Genomic DNA, 26,966 nt, shown 5'->3' on the forward strand with positions numbered 1-26,966 from the left:
TATCGGAATATATCATAAGAGTGATATCTTGTATTTAGAATGCATCTAATAAATAATACGTCTAGTAAGGGATAAGTACACTTTCAATTGGCGGAAAGAAATAATTTTGGTATAATCAATGGGGTTATCCCATCATCTGACAGTTTCACCACCAACTGAGTTGAATCAGAATTGTTATTGAAGATACGCATGGAATAAGTCCTAGTTGAGTCTAGGGAAAATTATATGATTGTTTGGACATATTTGTATGTGATAAATTTTTTTATGTGATAATGACTTGGAGAACTACGAGACAATACTTGGGACGAGTATGAGTAGGTGTGAAAGGTAGTAGAGGCCTATACTACCAGAAGCATAGGACTCACACTTGGATCAGGGAAAGTCACAAGGTTACCAAGAAGCTAGTAATTGATACCGTTTTATTCAAATATGTCGTTACCATCGTTTCGGTAATGACTAAGAAGATGATTGTTATTCCGACCCTAGTGGTCATATCAAATAGAGTCCAACTACGATGAGTATGTTACGTGGTTCAGAGAACCAAGTTTGATCTAACATCTGACTTAAGCCGGAAGAATAAAAAAATAAAAGATAATCAAAGCGATCGGTAAAGGTATCGCGATATTTGCTTGTAGCTAGAAATGCTACCTTTTAAGATGTGATTAGAACATGAAGGAAGTTATAGTTTGTTCTGGAATTTGATCCTAAAAGACTTGAGTCCAAGCAATGCATCATATGATTAGACGTCATTAGAACATGACCCATCGGTCTATTATGATAATCGAAGGAAGAAACTTATCTCAAGTTTTTTAAAAAGGAGTCTCCGATAAAGATCGAAATTGGGACATGAAGATCATGATTGGAATTCTAACATGAGATAGAGAGCGAGTCCAAGATCGGGCACCGCATGCAGTCAGGAAGTCTTAGAGTTAGATACTTGTTCGAAGAAACATCAAAGTTACGGTTATTACTTAGGATGAAAAGATAATGTATGGAGTCATCATGTGAGCCCTGTTTCGTTGATGATTCCGGGACGTAATCATCCTAAGGGGGAGATAATTGTAACGCATGTAGATCCGGGCTAGTCAATTGAGAGATAATAGGGGTCGAAAATGACTTTTCAACAAAAGATTATTTAGAATAAATAATCTTAACCAAGTATTAGAATATGTCTCAAGAGTTCCATACATATAAAGAACTCCGAAATCCGAGTTATAACGAAGAAGTTATGGCACGTCGAAGTTTTACGGCAAAACCGGCATGACACCGAGAGACGTAAATAGTGAATATTTGATAAAGGAGTTTTTAACCTTAGTGATCTAAACAAAAGTTGTAGTATACGTTAAACCAAGAGCTTCCATAAAAAGAACGCCTAAATCTGACTTCGTATAAGGAAGTTATGAATTTTCTAAGATTTGACATAGCAGTGCACGACCCGAAACTCGAATTTTAGTTCGAGGGGTTTTTGGCATATGTGACCTAAATGAGAGTTGAATATCTCATTAATAGGAACTCAACGATAAAAAGACAGACGAAAACGGAGTCTGTATGTAGAAGTTATGAATTTTACGCGGACATTTAACAGTATAATCTCCTCTTACTGTTAAATTTAAGATCAATCAAGAATTAGCTGATGGAGTCTAAATGAAAGTTGTAGATATTGTTTTTAGCTACGCGTGGATATAAAGAACGTCGAAAATGGAACTCGTATGCAAAAGTTACATGGTTTAGAAGTCGACAGGGTGCTGTGCGAAATCGAGTGACGTCGTTGAATATGGGCCAAGGCTTTCTCCCCAAGGCAAGCCACCAGAAGGTGACATGTGGCATGGAATCGATGAGTAGGAGGACTTACTCGACGATTATAGTTGTTTTCCAGCCTATAAATAGAGGTGTCGGGTTCCCTCATTCTTCACACCATCCCAGCATCACTTTCTCTCTCTATACTCTCTCTCTAGCCTCCTTTAAGCCCCCTAAAGTCTAGGTAAACCCCCTCGCACCCGAAGGAAGCCCTGAGGCTCCCGGATTCCCGAGAAAAGAGCCTTTCGGCTCGGAAACGCTGCTCCAGCGAAGCCTGGTTTTGAGAAAAAAAAACCTGCTGTAAGTGAGTTACACCTAAACTATCTTTAGTATAGCTTATGTTTTAATATAGTAATGTTATTAGGACCTTATAATAAGTACTTGGGCTATTATTATGGGTTATGTAAGTATCGTTTAACGCTTATATAGTACTAATAATAGCTAGACTATTAATTAGTCTCGGTGAATATTAGACAAAACTCTAGTGGTAATGATACTAGGTTTTGTCAGAGGAAAGTCGTGTTAAGAGTAACGAAGTGTTGTCCGAGTGTCGAGTCACCACCTTCTCAGGTGAGTGCATGGTCCCTTTCATCTTACACATCGATATGAAGTATTTTATATAAACTACGTGCTATGTGTGTAGATTATCTGTATACTTGCTATCTATGCTGGATGAATGATTTTATACAAGTTTTATATGATTTAAATTGTATATGTATTTATATCTACATAATATGTTGGGTAAAACATGGGTAGATCAAATATGAGTTGGATGATTAGTTGAGAGGTGATATAGACCATGAGGTAAGGGTGAGAGGTGGACGATGTGAGTAGCCTTGTTCCCAAATGGTGGCCCCGTCATCTATCAGAGTATGGATGACAACTACAGACTATTCTAGACAGTCCAGTGGAACACTAGCAGGCTCGCAACCTGTAGGTTGTGAACGATGTGCTCACCTGTGTACTCTAAAAACCCATCAACCTGTATTGCGAGTGGACTCTTGAAAACGATACTGTCAATAAGCGAGATAACCCTGGCAGATGCACCTAAAGGACTCTACCGGCAGAAGCGCTTAATAGAGAACCTCATAACCCCGACAGATGCGCCTAAGGGACTATACCGACAAATGCGCGCCATAAAAGATGTCACAATTCTGGCAGCTACCCCTAAGTGATAATATTAGCAGCTGTACTTGACTGATGTGTCATTAACAACGATTGATTTCGTGCTTATTCCTTAGGATAATCCTTAGGAATGAATGAACGAGGAATAACTGATTCTTAGGGTAGATCCTTAAGAGTAAATAAGATAATGGGGATGGGTAATTGGGTTGATTGATTGTTTGATGATTAACCATAATGATTATATTATTGTGGGTTGAAAACCCTATGTACTCACCAGTTTTTCCAACCTGACCCACTCAAGCTTATTTGAGTCACAGGTGCCGATACGAAGTTACATTACACTGAGAGATTAAAGAGGTGTAGATCACTAGTGTAAATGAATGTAAGTTATGTTTATGCTTATGTTTCTGATTGACAATGACATCCCAAATGTTTTATAATGAATAAAAACACATTTCTTCGGAATTGCTTTGATAACGTATTTATCATGTTTTACTGGGAACAAATTCCTCAACATTTTTATTAAAAGAAGAACTCTTATTTTTATAACGCATAAACAAAATCGGTCTTTTATGTCCATGAAAATGGGGATGTCACAGCAAACCCGAAAAATCCCTGGCCACAATAAATCCTCTGACAAACGGCCACCTGCCGTGAATTCATTCATCCTTTCTTAAGCACACACATACATAATCTCGCCTTGCAGCTTGCCACATCCACCAATAACCCAGGTCTCATGTGTCCGCACCGCAGATCTCCATAACCAGTTCTCTAACCGTACTTGAATGGATCACTGAACCTCTCAATAGAATACCCAGTTCTCCCCACTCAGGGTTTGAACCATAACCAATTGACATACCAACAATCTACTCCATAGACTATTTCACCAAGTACATCACACTTGACTCTTGGAACGTACCACGTAATCACATCAATGATCCTCCCGATGGAAACCAAGCAACTCCAAATATCCCATAACTCAGACAAAAATCTCAGAATCCTCCCAACATGACTGCCTCAAGTCATCGTGAATCCTCAGACCGATATACCGCCGGATACCCCAACTGTTCCGAATTAGTCCTGACTCTCGGTCCGGAAATAACGCATTATCATGCACCTTGTCTCTGATTCCTCGACTAGCCTCCCATCACGGGAATCATCATAAAAGGAAGAGACCTCACTCTTACAATCGGTACACAACGTAGACTACGGGGGCCACCGCCTCGATATAATCCTCTTGATCACCTGGAATTGCTGCTAAATGTATGCCTCCCTCAATAAGGAACCTCCTTGATCTCTTCCATCTTAGTCCCACTAATGACTCTCTCATGGTATAAGAAATACCTCGCCGCAAACATACTGCCCAAATACTCTGGCGAAATGGTTGCAACCCTATGCTACCCCACAGGGTTTACCTCCAAACTATAAATCTGGAAGCTCATTATCTCGTTTGCTTCTCCCAGGAAACGGGGACATTGCGACTCTTGTCAAAGAAGGTGACGTCTCATCTATCGGTTGATTTCTCAACTCAGACCGCGATCCTCGAATAAGCATCATCTCTACTCATCCTTGAGTCTTGCGACTCCACCTGACATCTGACCAATAAAATCTCTCAGAAACTAACTCGGTCTCCCTCTCACGGTAAGCTCCATTGAAACTCGTTCGACATGACCCTCTGGCCCCGCACTCCATCATATTTGATCTCAGTCTAATCAATCACAACGGGATAACTGGTAAAACCAGAAGCACTAACCGCCACGAATCATGGTACTCGAACCATGTGATCACCTCTCAATCTGCTACTTAGAACCTCTAGAATTCTCCATTTTCCGAGTACGAGTCCTCTGCTTTTAGTAGTATGGGTCCATACTACCTGCCACATCTACTCATACTTTCCACACGGATCGTCCCAGATTTCATAAGTAGCTGCTCAGCCTTCTCGATCACCAATCCCGTCAAACCTGGTCGCTCCCCAGCGAATACTCTTCTTTATCGGCGTACTCATCTGACTAAGTCCACTCCCTAGGCTCTTCCTAGGTTCTCTCACTTCCCTGCCATCAGTTGCTGAAGAACTCCTTATGATGCCAACCATCTACCTCCTGAATATCATCATATTCACTTAGTAGCTGACTCCTATCATCAAGAGTTCCACAAAGCACGAAGCAAGACACATTCGGGCATCGAATAATCTACACCAACACGTAAAACCACTCTAGGTTACAACTCCACTTGCTCTACTCACACTCAAAAGGTATCACCGAACTCAAGCAACCCTCCCCCTCGTGGGTATCTAATTACTCCCTCAGTAGGATCCTCCAATGCTCATCTAGGTATCTCTCCTAGATTACTACTCTACTCAAAGTTCTCTCTAAAAGATTCCTGTTGGATACTCTTACTCCGCACATACTCTAAACACATCACAGATAGCAAAATTCCTAGGCTAAGGCATCACAAATCAGGCAACTCTAGCCCTAAAATATGAAATACCTACCCTATCTTCTAGCATGCATCGCTAATATCTCAATAATAACTCATAACACAAATAAGTAAGGGTATTTTGGGAAATCACTATTTGGGCTCTAGATGATTGTACACACTGCTCCTTCTCGTTTTTCTCTTAGAAACTCTTGCTCGTTTTAAAAAATCATTTCTTTTGAAATTTTTTCTCAAATCCTCAGTTTGAGTCCAAATATACCGGAAGGTGCGTCCAAATCCCTCAAACCAAGACTCTGATACGAACTTGTAACACCGTAAATTTTCAAACATTTTTTTTTCATTTTAAACTCACATAATTCTCATAACACAATTCACAAAAATCCTATTTATTTAATTGAAAAAATGCAACTCCATAATTATTTGATTAATAATCCAGGATCCTCAAAACATAACTCTTTCTTTGGTATGTACAATCAAGTCGGTGCCTTTCCGCGATCCTGAGAAGAACCTGAAACACATATCACATGAAATGGTAAGCACGGAGCTTAGTGAGTTCCCCAAAATACCACATACACAAATAATAAGCCTATCATGGCTATAAGTCGGCATGGACCCTCCGGTCTCATGTGTCTCGGTGTTGACCCTCCGGTCTCACAGCTCGGTTTGGACCATCCGGTCTGGTCTTAGTGGAAACCCTCCGGTCCTATCTCAGTAAACACAAAACAAAGCATATATATCACACAAACAAAATGCATAATATAACTCAAGTAAGCACATAAGACCCTCTGGTCACACATAGATGCCACTCATGGTAAGTAGAATGAGAAGACTAACCTCGGATGATGAACAACTCCTATAGATGTTGCTGCTGCACACAGGCCTCTAACACTGGACCAAGATCCACAATTACCCAATTAAGATCTAAGTCCAAACCCTCACTCTTTAGGTCTAAAGGTAGACCACTAACTATCCCATCAATAACCTAAAACTCATTTGGGCCCACCAAAGCCCAATAATGAATGGGCTCTCCCGAGGCCCAAATCGCAAGTCCAAGTGACAAACCCAACTCAAGGGTCCAAGGCAGATATATATATATATATATATATATATATATATATATATATATATATATATATATATATATATATATATATTCCTCTGGTCTAAAACTCTAATGTAATAAGCCCAAACCCCAGGCCTAACACTCAATGCCCAAAATGAGACTTAGCCCAAAAGTTCACAGTGATGTTATGCGGGGGTACCTCCCTTGGTACACTCAGCGTACTCATAGATCCAAATTGGCCACCGGGGACACTTGGTCAGTACGCAGGGCGTACTGGAATTACGCACAACGTACGTCCCAATTTCACTCGTTCTACTCATTTGGTCTTGATCAGTTAAGACCTTGGCTCATATTACAGATCTGGACTCCCTAATAGCTCTTACTCCATAAAGTTAGTGAGTTTAAGCCTTTGCATGGTTGATAAAGTCCCAAACCCAAATACACTTACTCTTTACTCCAAAAAATGTTCATATCTCATGCATGGAGAGATCTTGACGACCAAGATCTCATTTTTATGACTCCAAATGACTAAAAGCATCTATAAGGACATATATTATACAATGGAGTTCATCCAACTCATAAAGTTCGAAGCTTGCGACATAAAACCCTAAAAATGGACTCAAAACAGGAACTAGCACAACAATGAGCAAGTTTCAAACTTGATACCTTTGGAAGATGCACCAACAAGTGTATAACTCAGATCCAAAAGCTAGATGCTCAAGCTATTCTCTTTCAAGGCTCATTCTTCTTCCAAGGACAAACATAAGAAGTCATCACCACACTAGATCCACATAAAGCCACCAAGATTCAAACTTTATACTTTCTGGAGCTAGATCAATATGATTAGGGCTTGGATCCACAAGCTCCAAGCCAAGAAATGCTTCCTCAAGGAACTCCTTCTTCCACAATAAGCACCAAAAACTTCACTAAATCACCAAAAATCTCAAGAATCACTCCAATGGAGACTTAGGGTCGATTTATAGGGTTTAGAGGAATGGAGGCTGAAGATATTAGGGTTAGGTTATGAGATAAGGAGCTTAAATAGGGTCCAAGAGCCTAAAATAGGGTTCAGGTCTGATTGGCATACGCCCAGCGTACATATGGTACGCCCAGCGTACTCCGAAGAACATTCGCGACCATCCTGGTCAGTACGCCCAACGTACTGCCTACTTCACCAGTACACCCCGTGTATGCTTTGTGTACGCCCATCGTACTCGGCTAACCCTGAAACCACAAAACTTCTGAAGGCCACAACTTCTTCGTTATAAATCTGTTTCCGACGATCCTTATATCCATGAAAAGGTAAAGAGAGGCCCCACACTTCTATCATCTTTATTCCTCCTGGATCCCACTTGAACTCAGATCCAAAATTCATGAAAAGCCCGCACTAGCGCCTTTAACAATACATTTAGGCTCTAAAGCACAAACCGAACTCTTTTATCACACAACCTACCTTACCCACATCCCAAAAAGGGCCTAAACCTTTCTCTTTCAAAGCCTCAAAACCTTCTCATACTCGGATTAAGGCCCACAGGCCTTAAACAGATCCAAAATTCATGAAAAGCCCGCACTAGCGCCTTTAACAATACATTTAGGCTCTAAAGCACAAACCGAACTCTTTTATCACACAACCTACCTTACCCACATCCCAAAAAGGGCCTAAACCTTTCTCCTTCAAAGCCTCAAAACCTTCTCATACTCGGATTAAGGCCCATAGGCCTTAAATCACAAAACATTCCGGAATAGGATGTTGCAATATATATATATATATATATATATATATATATATATATATATATATATATATATATATATATATATATATATATATATATATATATATATATATATATATATATATATATATATATATATATATGTCCGCTTTGGGCCACTCGGCACGAGGACTTCCCAGGGGGTTACCCATCCTGGTACTACTCCCGCCCGAGCACGCTTAACTGCAGAGTTCTTATGGGATCTACTGCCCTCACGGCTTTAAAACGCGTTGTGACAATGAAGGTATCCACACCCTTTATATGGAGATGTTTCGTTCTCCTTCCAAGCCGATATGGGATCAGATCTAACCCACTTTCACCCCCCATTATAGGGTTCGACGTCCCCGTAGAGGGTTAGATCTGATCCCACATCGGCTTGGAAGGAGAACGAAACATTTCCTTATAAAGGGGTGTGGATACCTTCCTTGTCACAACGCGTTTTAAATCCGTGAGGGCAGCAGATCTCATAAGAACTCTGCAGTTAAGCATGCTTGGGCGGGAGTAGTACCAGGATGGGTGACCCCCTGGGAAGTCCTCGTGCCGAGTGGCCCAAAGCGGACAATATTGTGATACGTGCCAGAGGGGGATGTTACAAATGGTATCAAAGTCAGGGCACGGGTCGATGTGTTCGACGGGGACGTCGAACCCTATAATGGGGGGTGAAAGTGGGTTAGATCTGATCCCACATCGGCTTGGAAGGAGAACGAAACATTTCCTTATAAAGGGGTGTGGATACCTTCCTTGTCACAACGTGTTTTAAAGCCGTGAGGACAGCAGATCCCATAAGAACTCTGCAGTTAAGCGTGCTTGGGCGGGAGTAGTACCAGGATGGGTGACCCCCTGGGAAGTCCTCGTGCCGAGTGGCCCAAAGCGGACAATATTGTGATACGTGCCAGAGGGGGATGTTACATATATATATATATATATATATATATATATATATATATATATATATATATATATATATATATATATATATATATATAATCAAACATATACCAATCATAAAGAAAGTGTATGAGTGATAAGTCACTATATCAGTTAGTGAACACTAACTATCCCACTTTGGTTCCAATTTTCAATTGATGCTTCTTGGTCCATATTTTTCTCTTAGGCCTATTCATAAACATTAACAATCATATTAATACTTGTCTTAGCCTATTAAGAGCTTAATGACTCTTTAGATCAAAATAACCACTTAATGGGTTAAACTCTATCTTTTCATTCTCTATCTCAAAATCTCAATCAATTAATGAATTAAGCTCTCCATATTACCTAATTCATTGTAATCTAACTCTAAAGCATCAATTACTCAAAAACGTTAGTTAGGGTTTCAACCCCTAACAATCACTAAATTGTTTTCACCATGGAAATCACTCCCGAAGCCTCTTAAAAGCTTCTATACACTATCAATAGCATCATAATTGAGTTATAAATCGACTAACTAAAGCAATCTAACCAAATTAATGATTCCACCATTAAAGCTCAAAGCTTCATAAAAATGAAGAAATCATTACCTCAAGGGGGAATGGATGTTAATCCTCTCAATCCATCGTCTCTTACTCATCTTGGCACCATTTTCACATCATCATCTTCTCATCTCAACTCCCAATCGATCACCCATGAAGAATGATCGAAATGAGCTCTTAAAATAGACTATAATGTGTTTTTTGCGCTTAGCTACGTCGTGGCAGCTCTCCACTGTTGGGCTTAATTGTGTTGTGTTAAATGTATGTGCTAGTATAGGTTTATTATACCGATTGGGGATTGTCCATTCTCATATTTTGCTTTAATAGTCTAGCCTATATATAGAGTGCATGCATGCATTCTTCGAGTTAACGCTTGTAAAACCCTAGTTGCCATTGTAAGCTTTCACAGATAATTTCTCGTTGAACTCTTCTAAAGTTTATTAATCTAAGCATTCGGCACACGTTTGATCTTCATTATTCTTGTCATTTATTCACGTACTCGTTATAGAATCTGTCGATCTATTCACGTACTCGTTATAGAATCTGTCAATCTATTTATTATTCCCACAATTGGTATCAGAGCCAGTGGCCAGGGTTCGATTCTCTCAGGGAGCAATTTTTGAGGGGGGATTTTTGGGGGTCAGAAATGGCATCGACCAAGTCCTCGCACGATGGATGGAGTGCCGCAATTTAGTGCCTAGTCCTGGATGGCTGAATGCACTATATGGGTAAGGTTGTGCCCTTTCTAACACCAATTGGTTTTAGATTAACTGGTAGCGCTGATGCTCAACACTATCTGCTTTGAAACATACATCCATATATATATATATATATATATATATATATATATATATATATATATATATATATATATATATATATATATATATACACACACACACGCACACGCATAATATAAAGAGGGAGATTATAAGTAATAACTCACCTTATTAGTCAGTGAAGACTAACTTTCTCATCTTCCTCTACTCTACCATTGATGCATCTGGATCCACCTTTTTTTTCTATTAGGCTGAATCATACATATACATAAGTATCTCAATACTTTTCTTAGCCTATAAAGAGCTTAATGACTCTCTAAGTCAAAATAACAACTCAATGGATAAAAAAATGTATCTTTTCATTCTTTGTTTCTTAATCTCAATCAATTAATGAATTAAGCATCATATAATACCTAATTCATTGCTATCTAACATCTAATGCACCAATTAACATAATCTCGTTAGTTAGGCTTTCAGACTCTAAATCTCATTGGATTAATCCCACTCATGAGGGTTACATACAATGCTTGTTTAAGTAATCTAAACATCCTTAACCGCCACATGCCCCTCATCATTTCGCAAAATCGTTGGAGCTCAGCCTTATAGGGCTTAGGTGGTGTTTATGACAAAAATGAAAGTCTTAACAACCTTAGATTATGATGCGTAACCGTGTTGTAGTTTCTTACTCACCACGTTATAGTGACCACTTTGAACTCGGTCAATGGCTGCGTAAATGCTTGCCACGCCATATTGCGCTTCCTCCACTAGTAACCTACTTTTGCCACTGCATAGTGGTGCCCATACATCACACTGCGGAGAAAAATGCATTTTTCTTCTTTCTTATGTCAAACCCTTGCCTCACGTGGAGGTCTACCCACCATGTTGTGGTTGTGGTTTGACAGCAGCCCCTTGGGCTGATTCCATTCCAACTTTGGGACAACTTTGTCCCAACTTCTAACCTTTGTATCTTCTTCATTTTTAACTCATTTTCTATGATCTTTATGTCTACGCAAAGGTAGGAACAAACTCTACACTTCTGTTAAGTCACAACTCATTGAATTAATACAAATCTTAATCTATTAAGTCAGAAACTTGTCCCAAAAAGCATAAAATTCCCATTTTACCCTTTTGGACATAAATTCATCTTCTCATACCTTTTTTCTCTTGAACTTACTCATAACATCTTCTATGCGACTTTAACTCTTATTGGCCATTTTCATGAAGTCCCAACTTCATAATATCATATCTTTCTCATAATTGACCATTTTATTCTTTTGGTCAATATTTGACTAAAAGTCAACTTTCTCTAAATTTCAGGTTCTTACATTATAGGGTTTGAAAAATAAATTTAGCTTGATATCTTAATAGCTCATATTTTATCTCAATAGTCCAATCCACTTAAAATATAACCCAATAGATAATAGTCGAGTCATACTTAAAATTAGCAAAAAAAAGAGAAAAAAATTGTGCAATTGATCTGCTGAAATGTAAATTGAAACTCTGACTTCCCTTCGGATGTTCCAACTTCCACATTTCATGCAACACACATGTTGTCGTTGAAAAGCCACTAGCGATCATCGGACGTCGATCAACCTCATTTAACCTATGACCATAGTTCCACCTTGGCCTCACCCAATACATGGGAGACTTGGGCTTAGGTCCAGGGCAGCAAAATATTGGGGGCATCTAGTTAGTCCAACTATGTCTATAGTATATATACTAATGGCCCATAAAACTTAACCTATATCTTGTGATTTGTTTTTGGCTATGAGCAAGAAATAGGAAAAAGAAACGCACCAAACAATCAATTGATCATCAAAAGTGCATAGAGAAATGAAACGTCCACTAGAAACCATTTAATGTTGCTGTCAGTGGGAGAAATCAATGGCTAGAATATGTCTTTGATAAATAAAAAGTAAGAACAAATTTATCTATTTTTCACTTTCAGTCGATAAATCGATAATACTTAGCTCTCATATCTCAATTTCTTAGTTATCAGTTGACACTTGACAATTATGATATAGAGATTTATCTAATATGTTTCAACTTTAAGATCATGGTTCTAGCCTTCTAGGTCCGAGTCTTCGAGATATAGTGATACTGATACCATTATTATTCTAAATTTCTAATTTAATGATTTAGGTGTGATCGTTTCTTATTGTTGTTTCATAAATCAGATTTGGGTGAGGTTAATTTCAAAACCTATTTATTTTGGTTTCTTTCATAAATTTACTTTATTTCTAATCTATTTAATTTCTTCTCTATTTGATTATAGTTAAAAAGAGTGAAAGTCTCAAGGACTTATTGAATTTTTGTATATGATTTCTCCACTATTTGAGCTTTGATTTCTCCTTTATTTGTGCTCGATATCTACTGTTTCATAAATTAAATTTAGGTTAGTTCAATTTTGAAATATTTTTATTTAGGTTTGTTTTAGAAATCTACTTTATTTCTTATCTATTTGATTACGGTAAATAAGAGTCAAAGTCTCAATGACTTAATGGATTTTTGTGTCTGATTTCTCCACTGTTTGAGCTCTGATTTCTCCTCTATTTGTGCTTGAAATCTATTGTTTTGCATATGATTTTTATGGTTTGATTCAACCTTCAAGAAAAATTGATGACTATATGTGGTTTACTTCTCATACAAATTTCTAAAGATTTGTTCTAAACTTTTTGTGTTCTAGTTTATGTGATGTGAAGCAGGAGCCATATTTTTGACTTCTTTTATTTTGAATACCTCATATCCAGACTTCTAGAGGCAACATAAGTCTTATTTCATAAACTTTGGTCAAGTTGTATCTTTCTTTGTTTAGCTTTTATAATTAGATTTGTTGAGTTTTTAATATGATTCCCCAAAACAACCATTAGGTGCTCAAAATAGAAAACAAAAAAAAACAAGAAGAGGCTAATCATTTAAAAGGTTCATTGAATATTTTTTTTTTGTTATAAATCAAAATGGAAATAAAAATAATTTTAATTATCCGATTAATAATTTTAATAATCCACCTAGTACTTCCAATGATCCGGTTGAAATTCCTAATGATTTTGAAAATAATGACTTTGTTGATGAAGATAAACCAAGTGATTTTAATAATTTTTATCCTAGAGTACGAGATGATTTAGATTTAAAAATGAAAGATTTAATAATAGAAAAAATGTCTAATAGAGAAATTGATACCAATTCAATTTTTCCAAAAAATGCGATTGGTAGACATTTTGCATGTGATTTTTTATTTGTAAATTAAGAACTGATGATTTTATGATAGCAAATGGTTAGTGTATTCAAACGAACTTGATAAAGTTTTATTGTAGGTTATTTAAAACTGTTCGAACTAAAAGTAATATGGCAACCGAAGGAACTAAAGATTGGAAACATCTTAATGAAACATTAAAACACCATGAAAATAGTTCTGATCATATGATCAATTTAAGAACTTGGTTTGAAACACAAATTAGGTTAAATAAAAATAAATAATTGATAAAAAATTACAATAAATGATAAATAAAAGATACCGAACATTGGAAAGAAATTATGGTTATAATTATTTTTGTTGTAAAATGTTTAGCAAAAAAATTATTTGGCTTTTTGTGGTATAAATGAAAAAATTTATAAAAATTCGAATTGTAAATTTTGAAGTGTGCTTGAATCGATTGCTGAGTTTGATCCGGTAATGAAAGAACATTTCGAACGATTAAAGACAAAGAAACGCATAATCATCATCATCTTAGTCATAAAATTCAAAATGATTTAACTGAAATGTTGGCATCCGAGGTAAAAAGTGAACTTATTAAAAAAAAGCAAATTTTTTTTCTATAATTCTTGATAGCACTCCGGATGCAAGTCACCAAGAACAAATGAATTTGATTATAAGATGTGTAGATATGGTAAATGTTCCATTAAAAGAAAGAAGAGTATTTTTTAGAGTTTTTAATTGTAGAAGATACTTCTGTTCTAGGTCTTTTTAATGTTCTACAAGATGCTCTAAAATCACTTGATTTGAATATTAGTTATGTTCATGATCAAGGGTACGATAATGGAATAAATATGAAAGAAAAACACTAATGCGTTAAAAAAAATGATTTCTTGATTTACATTATAGAGTTTTTTTTATGTCTTGTGTATGTCATAGTTTAAAAATCGTTTTGTGTGATATGACAAATTTTCGCACAAGGCAAAAATGTTTTTTGGTACATGTCAAACAATTTATAATGTTTTTTCTAATTCTATAAAAAGATAAAGTATCTTTTTGAATTTATAAATGATCTAACACTTAAATCATTATTTGCTACTCATTGCGAAAGTCATATCAAAACCGTTAAAACAATAAAAACACAATTTTTCCAAATAAGAGAAGCTTTAATAAAATTATCTAAAATAAGTGATGAGGATAAAATGTATAGAGATGTTGAATCACTAGTAAATGACGAACTTTCTAATTTTAAATTTATTTTAAGTTTATGTATATGGTACAAAATTTTGTATAAAATTAATTTGGAAAGTAAAATTTTATATATTATTCTTGATGTTGTGGCAAAAAAAATTTAAAGGGGCTGCTTAATGATTTTGAAGGATATAGGGAAAGTAGGTTTGACTATGCTATTACTAAGAAATAGCAAATAATATTGGAGTTGAACCTGAATTTCCTAAATACGTATTTATAATAAAAATCAGTTTGATGAAATTCTAGATAACGAAGAACACTAATATTATCAAGAAACATTTAGAAAAGATTATTTTATTATTCTTGTAGATATGACTTTTGCTCAACTGAAAAATAGATTTTGAACAAATACAATATTTTGAATCTATATTTGGTTTTTTGTTTGTTGATTTCAAATTAATTTCTTTAGTTGATCATGAATTAAAAAAATATATTTTTTAAATCCTTAGTTCAATTTGAAAAATGGTGAAGAATATGATATGATGGAAGTAGTTTATTTATTGAATTACAAATTTTGAAGAAATGTTGTTAGATGAAACATATAAAGGTAAAAGTCTTTGGACATCTATTCAAAAAATGGAATATGCAAAAAGAATGCATATGTTTCTTAAAGTGTTGGTTGCATATAGAATATTGTTGACGATACTGATTATGGTTGCTTCAATGAAAATAAGTTTTTATAAAATTAGAGCTCTTGAATCCTATCTCCGAACTCCCATTACTCAAGAAAGATTGAATGCATTAACGATTTTAAGTATTGAGAGTGATTTTTTTACAAAATATTGATTATTGTAAAATAAAAGATGTCTTCGCTTCAAAAAATGCATGATGATATTGTTTTAGATGATTTTGATAAGTTTTTGTTTATATTATTTGTTTGATTATAAAATTTACTGCATTTTTTATTTTATAAATCTTTTATATAAACGTTAAATACATATATATAATGACATAATTTTTTTTATTTTACCCCAACACCCTCCACACTCCATGTTTGTCATTGTCAATTGCTATTTGTCTGAGTCTCACTCAGAATTAAGAAATCAAAGAAACTGAGAAGCATCATAGATACAATTAACAATTAAATGTGATTCTGGATTTGTGAATTTATGATTATTGTTTTGTCTTCGCTCTTAGAGGCCTAGAAATAAGAAGATATTAATTGATTGAATGACTGTTCATTTGTTTGATACATAAACATTGATACTTCAATTCTTTGATACTTTGATGGGTGATCAACTTTGATTCTTTGATACCACTAGTATTTTTTACTATTTCTTTTTTATTGATTTCCCTAAACAATGTGGTTTTGTGTTCTAGATTTGATACACTTTGATATATGGATTGGACATTCTTTAAGCATTTGTATTTGTCCTTAAGGCTAAGGCAAGATAATGCTTTAATTCAATTAGCTAGGGCAGTATTAATACTATTTAAGGCCTCGTAAATGACTAATAAGAGAAACCCGTTCATTCTAATTGAAACGTACCCCACATATCCTATCTAAATAACTATTTCACATGAATGATCGTTTAAGAAACACAGTATCATCAGTACCACTCTACTTCCATTATCTCTTAATTGTAGTACCCTAAAACATAAATGGCATGAAGACAATTTTTATATTTTCAAACAACAAAATGAAAAAAAAGAAAAGAAAAGAAAGAGGACATGAGTTAATATGGTTGTTTAAAATGGAGAGAGAGGACATAAATTCATAGGAGTAGATGAATAAACTTATGGTGGGATTTAAAGTGTGTAGAGGGGGTTGTGGAAAGCTTTAAAAGTTTTAGTAGTTCAAAGGGGGAAGATGACTAATGTTTTAAATACAAGGGGACGTGTCAAATTTAATAGCCGAGGGGGTGTTGGGTGCTTTTAATTAAAGTTTTGTAGTTCTTTGAGTGACCCAATTGTGGAAGTTGGTTTTTAATGAAACCCCATTAAAAGCTCTTTCTCTATGTGCATTCATGGCTTCCTTCAACTGTATCTATACAGGCTCTCTTACTCCTAATTTAATGATAGATTACACTACACCCCTTTCTCTTCGTTAACGTGACTTTTAAGTCCTTCTTATCAATGTTAAGAGACACATGTAGTCCTAGTGCATACTGAAAGTTTAAAGCTCTTTGATTTCTAGAGTATTGTAATTCGGTTAATTATAGCAACACATAAATTTCGAGTACTGATATTACATTTGTGTGTTAGGCATCTCAGGAGCGTATCAATACACAAATTTAAAGACAAATAGTTTCACTATTTATATGATCAAAAGATGTGCGCAATCCATGTCGTTCAGTGAGATATTTGAACCTTTATGTATTTGATCATATACATGTCATATTGGTATAACAAAAGTAAAGATGAGCGACCTGTTATATTAGTTGCAACTATATGTATTGGAGAGAATGATCATAAGAATCCGACTGTAGGATAAAAATCATAGCATGCAGAAAGACATAATTTGTTTATTATGTTAGTATTTCCTATATATTTTTAATTGGATTTACCAACTGAATGTATATTAATTGGATTGCTATCTCATCATAACCTGTTATAATTAATAGATGACAACCAATAGATGGAGCTAGTATATGGAAATATATTTCATCATCAATCTCAAATATGTAGTTATCTCATATGCGAACATACAATTAATAGGTGATTATGACCTTTAACGAGTTTTTGATATGTATAATCAATGTATATGAATTATTAAGGACAAGTGTATAGTTTAAATTGAAATTATTTATCAAAATATATACTTTTCATTTAATAATAGGTGTGTGTGTGTGGTATGCTAAGTTCCTAACTTTAATCAAATTTTATATACAACATGCATGAGTGGTCAATCAGATTTCAGATGTAGTCTTTGGTCAACAACAGTAGTAATGAGTCGATATATATCATGAATTACAACAAAAAAATATCATCAAAACTACGTCAATTTGTATTGGCGTAAAGTACTCATGAACAGGGTATAAATTCTTACTTCATAACCAAACAAATCGTTCATATTATTAATTTTGCTCGGTTCATAACATAGGTCTCATAATCATGCATGCATATGAGTAAATGTGACCACACATATGAAAGAGAGAGTTGGTTGTGACTTAAACATTTGGTAGAACTACACACAATATATATATTGTAGCAGTAATTGCAAAACTCAAACTTCACTTGAAGTGCACGTCATGGGGAGTTCTGATGGGGCCTTACTAGTTTCACATTTATTATTTTGCCCCTTTTAGATTCTCCCTTGCAGTTATGCGCTTATTTTATTTATGCTAACCTCATTTACCTCCTTTTTCTCTTCTCCTCTATATAAATCTCATAACCACTCCACAATCTTGGTCACACACACAACGCCTTAAACACACACACCAGCAGTGATAAGAAGAGGAGAACTTCTCTCTCACTCTCTCTCTCTCTCTCTCTCTCTCTCTCTCTCTCTCTCTCTCTCTCTCAAATATATGGTTTCTTTTCATGCATCTCTCTTGCCTATATCAACAATGATTCAAGACTGCGAGGATTCTTCCAGAAAGAGGAAACGCGAGGGGTCGTTACAACCAGAAGGTTTCTTGGATGACCTCAACGAGTCAAAAATTAAATACTCAAAAAGATCGGTGCTTGACACTGAGCTTCATCTTGAGACTCCCATGCCCTTGGAGTGGCAACGATGCCTCGATATCAAGGTAATTGAATTATAAATCTCACATAAATAATTAAAATACTTTGTTCTTAATTAAAGGTACGTACTTTTGTTTTTTTAGAAAGACTTAGAGGAACACTTTTGCTTTAAAGAAAACTTTTCTTTCAAAAACCGGTTTCAAGTTATTGAGTGAGATACATCCACGTGATCACCAACAGTTTCATCATTTAAGAAGAAAAATATTTTTCATGATTTTTCATGATTTTCAGTTTTTGTATACGGAAAAGTTTTAAGATTTTTTAGTGAATTATGAAGAGTTCGTCAAGAGACCGAGCTCACACGTCTTAACTTATGGACGCTTCAAATTAAGCAAACTCTTTTAGGATTGAATTACTCTTATTTCGTCTATTTGTTTACAAACAATTCAATTCTTCATTTACTTTTTAATATTCTTATAATAATTTATCAATGCAGTCTGGCCAAATATACTATTATAACACAAGAACTCATAAAAAGACTTCAAAGGATCCGAGATGCAGTCCAGAACCAGCCAATAACATGAGTCTTGATCTTGAGCTCAACCTACCCTGTGGATCATCGGATACCACAAGGAAACACCATGTTGCAGACAACTTCTCAAAGTTCAAGTCTCTAAGCAAAACCTCCAGCAAAAACAGCAGCGCTGGTGGTGGAGCACCCTCGTGGTTGGCGTTGGAAGGCGGAGATCAACAACAAGAGATGGTAACAGCAGTGTGTAAAAAGTGTCATATGTTGGTGATGATGTTCAAGACTTCACCTTCATGCCCTAATTGTAAATTCATGCATCCACCTAGTCAAACCCCTCCTAGTCTCTTTACTAGAGAATTAAGCCTCTTGTGTTAATTAATCAAGGTTTAACTATTAATTAAGTGCCTTAGTCATTTTATTATAAAATTAACTGATGAAGAATGTGTAAAATTTTAGTTACTATAAAAAAGTAGTTTTCTGTAGTTTTCTGTCTTCTCAGTTCTCTTACACTGATTAAAAAGAGTAAAACACGGAATTAGAAAGGTTTGCTTTTGTTGAATTTCCGTTATAAAAGTATGACGATCGAGATTCGGGACATATATACAGTAGTGAAGGTATGAAGGGATTAGCAGGCTCAGTTATCTCTTTAAAAAATTTTGTAATTAACAGAATTATTTAAAAATTATAATTAAAAGTTATAAATTAGTCTAGACTAACGAGTTTTTTGGTTTATGTATTCCGTGTATATTTGATTTTTGACATAACGAATGTATGGTCTTTTTGGTTTAATCCAAAACTTAAAACAGATATACAATAAAACCCTGCTACAGGATGATGTAAGGCATATAATGAAGTGTACCAGACATCCCTTTTCCCAAAGTTCATTTGTGATAATATTAAAAGATGTAAATGGTGACTCCATTAAATATAAGAATTATATGTACTTTTTTCTTTTTGTATATGCATTCATATCTATATATTTATATTTGTATTTATATATCTGCACTAATTATATATCCTATATATAAATATCATTTAAAATAAATAATATGGTTAAAAATAAATAATTTATATTTAAGGTTTAGGTTTAGAATTAGGAAAAATACATTAAAACCCTTAAGTTTTTTCGAAAAATTACAATTTATTCTAAAATCACTTTTAGGTGTGTTAAAATAGAAAGTTTTCATTTTTTTTGCTTCTTATATATCGCTTAACAGGTTTTAAACTCTATAATCGGTTAGCATGTCACGTGGCTACCATGTTGGTAACCGACTAGTCTTAATGGTTGACATATACATTAGTTTAGTAGCTTCATTTAAAAAACTGAAGAAGTGAGAACACAAAGAAAAGATGCCGGAATCAAACTCGCAACCTCAAGCAAACAAGGCCAATGCCTTAATTACCCACTACGCTGTAGCCATTTTGGGTTTTTAATCTTGCACACATACACATGGAAAAAGTTGTATTTTTTCCTTAAATTTGTATTTTTCGTATATTTTTGCGTCTACATAATATATAGATAATAAATATGTATTTATAGTTTTATACTTCAAAATACATATTAACATTTTTTATAAACAAATAATAAATAAGTATTTATTATTAAAAGTACATAAAAATTTGTGTATATGTACTTTTACCATTCCTGAATCTTCAAACAAATTACATTACGAATTCAACCATAATAAACAAAGTATATTACCATAATATAATATACAAAAAAGTACATTACCATTTCAAACATAATGAAGAAAATAAATTACCATTCAAAATAAATAAGCCAAAAGTTAGCAATTTATGAAGTGTTACCACGTCAAATAACAATCACCAATTATCTTTAAACTCAATCAAAAGTAGTTTATGAGATCATTTATCAAAATGAACACAGCCAAAAACAAACAAACAAGCATACTCATTTACAAACACATTCAAAAATATTTTGACAAACACAATAAAAATATAGCTTCAAAAAGATGTAGGCCCAACTGTATAAGACGTATGAATCTTTTTTGTGTCTCAATATGTAACGCATGTTTTCCGGTATGTTATTTACCAAGTTATTTAATTTTTAACGTTTACGAAAATGGGTTTTGGAGTTGGAACATGACGCAACATTTTCTTGACGCGGCGTGAATGCCATGTGTTAGGTGCGATGTACCTTAAGTGAATGGTGCAACAAGCCTATGTAAAGGTTAAAAAACATGGGTCTCAGGACTTGGACCCAATTTAATGGTTCTAACTTTTAGGGTTTCATCATTTCCTTAGCCTTCATCTCCAGAGAGCCCTAAAGAGAAACCCTAGGCTCCTTTTTGTGATTCTTTGGAGCCTTTTGCCTTTTAGAGTGTTCCTTGCAAAAGAAGGTTGAGTTTCAGTGCAAGTGAAGCAATTTTGATCAAGAGAAGTCTCAACCTTCTCATCATCTTTTAGACCTTTGTAAATTAAAAAATTCCAACTTTTATGGCTTTAATGCATAAATCTAAAGTTTTGGGTTGTTTGAGTGTATTTTGGTTCCATTTCTTAATATTACTTGGAGTTTAGGAAAACTCTAGGATTATAGAGTTATTTTTTCTTATCATTTCTGGACCAAACATGAAGAAAAGAGTACATGTATGAGCTCTCTTGGCTCCATACATGAAGGACTTATCTTTTTGTACCCATTTTAGATTTTGGGTTGGTGTTAGACTTATTGGACACATTTATTTGGATAAAGTTAGAAACTTTATCCATTAAGAAGCACTTTGGATGATTTCGGGAGAGTGTGGAGTTCTGACTTAAGGGATTAAGAGCTTAACAAGGAAGGTTGTTAAGTCAATACACACGATGTCCTTGTTTATGGGTCGTGGCACGTCTCATGAGTCCCGTCGCGACTATTTTGTATTTTTATGGACGCGACACGTCTTTTGAAGGTCGTGGCGTGTTTGATCATTTACCATTGACTTTTTGACCAATTTGACTTTTGGTCAAACTTTGATATATTTGAGTATTGGACATAGTATGTTTGGTATTAGGTGCTGGCCGTTTATTTGCTGAGACTGCTATGGATTTGTGACTTCTTGATTCATGTGAGTTTTCTCACTCTACTATAAAAGGTGTGGTACTATTTTAGTACATATGTATACTTAGACCAGTATAGTTTTTTGTATGTTGACTGCTAGTCAAATGATATGTTCTTATGACGATATGCAATAATGACTGATCGACGAAAGGTCGTGAGTCTACAAGCGATGATTGATTGGTGAAAGGTCATGGGTCTATAGGTGATGACAGACCGATTATAGGCCCTAATGTTATAGGTTGACCATGGATCAGTGATATACCATGACTCTAGCACATAGACAAAAAGTCGTGAGCCGTCAGGCGGTATGTATTGTATGTGTAACATTCATAAAATTCTTGAAAACTTTAAACTTTTTAACAACCCAAAACCAACATTGTATATAAATTGCTTTCAAAATAAGTTTCACATCAGAGAAATCCCAAAATCATAAAAAAAAACATGAGGAAGTGCACGATCATGCCTTTGCCTTGCCGCGGTCCTTTGAGGTGCCTGAAACACAATCCAAAACTGTAAGCCCAAAGCTTAGTGAGTTCCTCCAAAATAACGATACATAACATATAACACAAATAGAATAACAACATGTAATGGGTCCACAGCTTAACAAAATAGATTACCCCTAAGCCCAGAACATAAGTCTGGCTTGCCCTCGGTCCACAGCTTATGCCAGGCTTGCTCCCTGGCCTGATCAATCCTTGGACTAAATACCGCTAAGCCCTTAGTACGAGTTTGGAATGCCCTTCCCGGCCCTCAGCTCGTATATGGGATGCTCATGAGTCCTCAGTATGATTCTGGCATGTCCTCCCTGGCCCTCAACTCATATCTGGCATACTCCAGGGTTTGTTGGCTACAACACGGAGCAATACAACCTCAACCCAACCCATACAATATGTCGACATATAAAAAGATAATATCATATACAAATAAGCAGACAGTATCACAGGTAGTCCTACGGATCTACCATAATAGCATATCAAATCTAGCATGCATATCTATTCCATACTCAGCATATCAACGAATATATGGTTATCAAACCAATGGGCCGACCTTGGTGCCTTCGACCCGAAAGTACAGTGAGGAAACACCTCACAAGTAGTGCATAACTGATAAGATCTAACTCCGAATCTCAGCTCTCGACTCAAATGCCTACAACCACCATGTGACCAATTCCATCAAGATTCTGAAATACCCAAATTGCCCTCAAAAGTCAAACTTGGTCAACCATGGTCAAAGTCAGAGTCAACGGTCAAGGTCAACAGTCTATGTTGACCCAACTCGTCGAGTGCACCAATGAACTCATCACGTTTCTGTAGTACTCAGAAGGTCTGGAAAACCTTAGCCAACTTACTAAGTTGGTTGGAAAACTTGCCGAGTTTTCCCCAATTTAACACATTCAATTCTTTTATCGAATCTAAAGCTTCAAAATGTAGATTTGATACTTTGGAGCTAGAAAAGCATGTAAAGTTGCCAACTTTACACTCATTCAAGCCAACAAGAAGCTGTAGAACTCATGAAATGCTTAATAAAGGACTTAATGCATGAATGAGGCCTAGAACCTAATAAAGCTTGCAACTTTAAGCCAAATGAGGCCACAAAATGGCTATATATAAAGTGACAACCCATAAAACACTCAGCTCCTTGAACAACCCGACAATGAGACAATAATCACAATAAAACTTCAAGGAAGAGATCTAAGAGATAAGAAAGAAAGGTGTCGACTTTATACCTCAAAAATGATGCAACAAGTTGGAAGGTTCTAGATCTATAGCCTTCCTTTCAAACTAGACACTTTAATCTTCAAGGCTCCTTCAAAAGAATACCAAAAATCAACTCTCCAAGCTCTCTCCAAGCTGGCACACTCAACTTTGGAAGATGACACACGAAAATAGGGTTTCTGGATAGTGGAGGCTGGTAAGGAGGCCAACTAAGGGACTTAAGGCATTTAAATAGGGTGAAACACCCTAAAAATTAGGGTATCATTCTCAGCTGGCAACTCGCCGATTTTAGGCACCTCGACTCGCCGAGTTGGTTCATTAATATCCGTGGCCAAAAGTCACCTCAACACGCCGAGTTGAGGCTTCTAACTCGCCGAGTTCCAAAGAAAACATGTATAAATAATTAAATTTCATACCTGAGGATTGGGATGTTACAGTATGTACAATGGAATGTATGGCATATTAGGAACTCATTATGATTTGTGCTTACAGTTTAAAGTTAAAATGTTTTTCAAGTTGTTCCACTAGCCGAGGGAAGGGCGCGACTTGACTGTACATGCATCAAGATTGATATGTTTTGGATTTCCGCCAACTCTGATTTATGCTTTTGACTTGAGATTTGGTGTTTGAAACATTTTGATACTTATTACCTTTTTATAAAAATGATTTTGAGTTGTTTACTTATATTTTGAAAATGAAAATCTGGTTTGAAAATTTGAGACGTTACAAGTTAGTATCAGAACCTTGGTTTGAGGGATTTGAATGAATGTTTTCGTGATTCCAAACGATTTTTATATTTTTTTTGAAAAATAACTTTATAAAAGAAGGAAACATGCAAAGTGTACAGTCAATCGGAGCTCATAAAGGAAACTGATTCAAAATATATCCATATTTATTTTGTATGCTCTTTATTTAGTTGGTAGATATGCGTGCTAGAATGTAAGATACAGATATACTTAGAAATTGCATGTTAGAATTGTATGATTATTAGAGATGTCTTGTTGCCTTAGATGTTGTTTGTAACATCCCTAATATAATAACATAGATTTTTCATTTAAAACAGATTAGTCAAATAAAAACCCTTGTGTAACATCCTAAAAGTCATGACATTTTTTTTATAAAATATTTCCATAAAACCATATATAGTAAATCATTGTTTTGAAACAATCCACATCAAAATAGTATCAAAATATCTTAAAAACATAATTCAGCAGGAGGATGTGTATGATCATGCCATCGCCTGTCTCGATCATCTGATGTACCTGAAACCATGAAATCAACAACTATAAGCCAAAGAATAGTGAATTTCCAAAATATACCCCACATACAACATGTATACAATGCATCCACCAAGGCCTACAACATAAGGTTCGACTGCCACCTGAGCCTTCAACAACAAGCTGGACCACTCCTGAGCCTACAACATAAGTTGGACCACTCCCTTGGGCCTACAATATCAACTGGACCGTCGGTGTATCTTGGCCATCAACACAAAGCATGACCGCATCAACTCAACCGCATTATGTCGACATATGCAAACTTTAATGAATAACCAACAAGTTCATGTAATCATACGGATCTACCAATCTAACAAATAACTACAGCATAGCATCATCCTATACACAAGGATACATAACACAATCTAGTAGGCCGATATCGGTGCCTTCGACCCATGAGTACAGGGAGAAAACTCACATCGAAGTCTAGAAGATAGCTGAACTGATCACAAATCCAAATATCGGATCTACAGGTCACCTATATAATAAATAGGGACAAAGTCTCAATATACAACTCAAAATGCTCCATTTGACCAAAAGTCAAACTTAGTCTAAGTCAAAGGTCAACGATCAACGGTCAAAAAGTCAACAATCAACTTCCAACAGATCTACACTCAGCGTAGCAGCTCTACGCCCATCGTAGAGCCTAAGGTGGCAAAGCAGGACATCAAAGAGTTATGTGCAACGTAGCTAAAACTACTCCCTACATAACATGCTATTGTCCAACTTTTCTTATTAAGTGCTTCATATAAAAAGTTAACCCTCCAAGCTTCCAGATCTACACTAAATGGATGTCTTAATGGATAAAGTCTCTGACTTTATCCATTTTCATGCATATAAAGAGCACTAATCCAAACCCTTGGTCCAAAAGCCTTACATGTCTCAAAAGCACATGCATGGATGCATCAGAGTAACAAAGCTCTTATTTTATGACTTAGCAACCCCAAAAATGATTGGAAATGGTAATCCAATGGTCTGGAGTAGCTCTTACTCATATACACCATGTTTATGGGGACAAAAGCATGAACTTCTTAATCATAACTAGATCTAACATAAACAACATCATGGTTGGAACTTTATACCTTATAGAGATGGATGAGTGGATGAAACTTCTGGATCTACAATGATTTGAGCTGCCAAGTGGTTCCATAATGTTCTTTTTCCTTCAAAAGTGAACATAAAACACTCCAAAGGCTCAAAACTCACTAATGGGGTTCAAGGTTTCCAAGGAGGTTGTTTGGGAGAATGGAGGCTGAAAATGGAAGGTCCTCAAAGGGTTAGAACCTTTAAAAGGGCTCACAACCCCTAGAATTAAGATTTTGATTTTGGGCTCATATGCCTTGCCTAGCTCCATCTATGCCCTGTGTAGATCATTTAAGCCTTGTGTCCAAGCTTCCCTCCTACACGATGCGTAAAAGACTACCCTATGCCTCACGTAGGACTGAACTTTCTAATACTTAAACTTTAAAATAAAGAAAAGAAATATACCTGCAAGGACCGGGTGTTACAATTCTCGTGCACTTGAACTAGATTTCGTCCTCGAAATCATCGACTACAAATAGATCTGGATGGTGTTCACACATCTCCACCTCGGGCTCCCAAGTCCACTCGGATCCCTTCCTTTGCTGCCAGTAAACTTAACCAAAGGTAAAACCTTGTTGTGCAAGGCCTTCATCTTCATATCCAGAATAGCCACCAACCTCTCCACATAATTCAGACGATCATCCACCTAAATGTCATCTAACGGGACCACCACCGATTCATCAACCACACACTTCTGAAGTTGAGAAACATAGAAGGTGTTGTGAATTTGACTAAGCTCCTTAGGCAGATTGAATCGGTATGACACGTTGCCTACCTTAGCCACTACTTGAA

At 35.7% G+C, this 26,966-nt stretch overlaps 1 protein-coding gene and 1 pseudogene across 1 annotated transcript; both read left to right on the forward strand.

The window, feature by feature from the left end:
• Positions 1–8,627: 8,627 nt before the first annotated feature.
• On the forward strand, positions 8,628–8,745 carry LOC145077394 (5S ribosomal RNA; annotated as a pseudogene).
• A 9,353-nt stretch (positions 8,746–18,098) lies between these two features.
• LOC145076694 (uncharacterized) lies at positions 18,099–19,526 on the forward strand. Its single transcript, XM_079022503.1, has 2 exons — positions 18,099–18,580; positions 19,012–19,526. The coding sequence occupies exons 1-2, from the start codon at positions 18,359–18,361 to the stop codon at positions 19,417–19,419; spliced, it is 630 nt and encodes a 209-aa protein (XP_078878629.1). The 5' UTR covers positions 18,099–18,358; the 3' UTR covers positions 19,420–19,526.
• Positions 19,527–26,966: the final 7,440 nt, after the last annotated feature.

This window comes from Lactuca serriola, chromosome 9 (genome assembly GCF_051521515.1).
Source record: "Lactuca serriola cultivar US96UC23 chromosome 9, Lser_US96UC23_V15, whole genome shotgun sequence".
Classification (NCBI taxonomy): domain Eukaryota; kingdom Viridiplantae; phylum Streptophyta; class Magnoliopsida; order Asterales; family Asteraceae; genus Lactuca; species Lactuca serriola.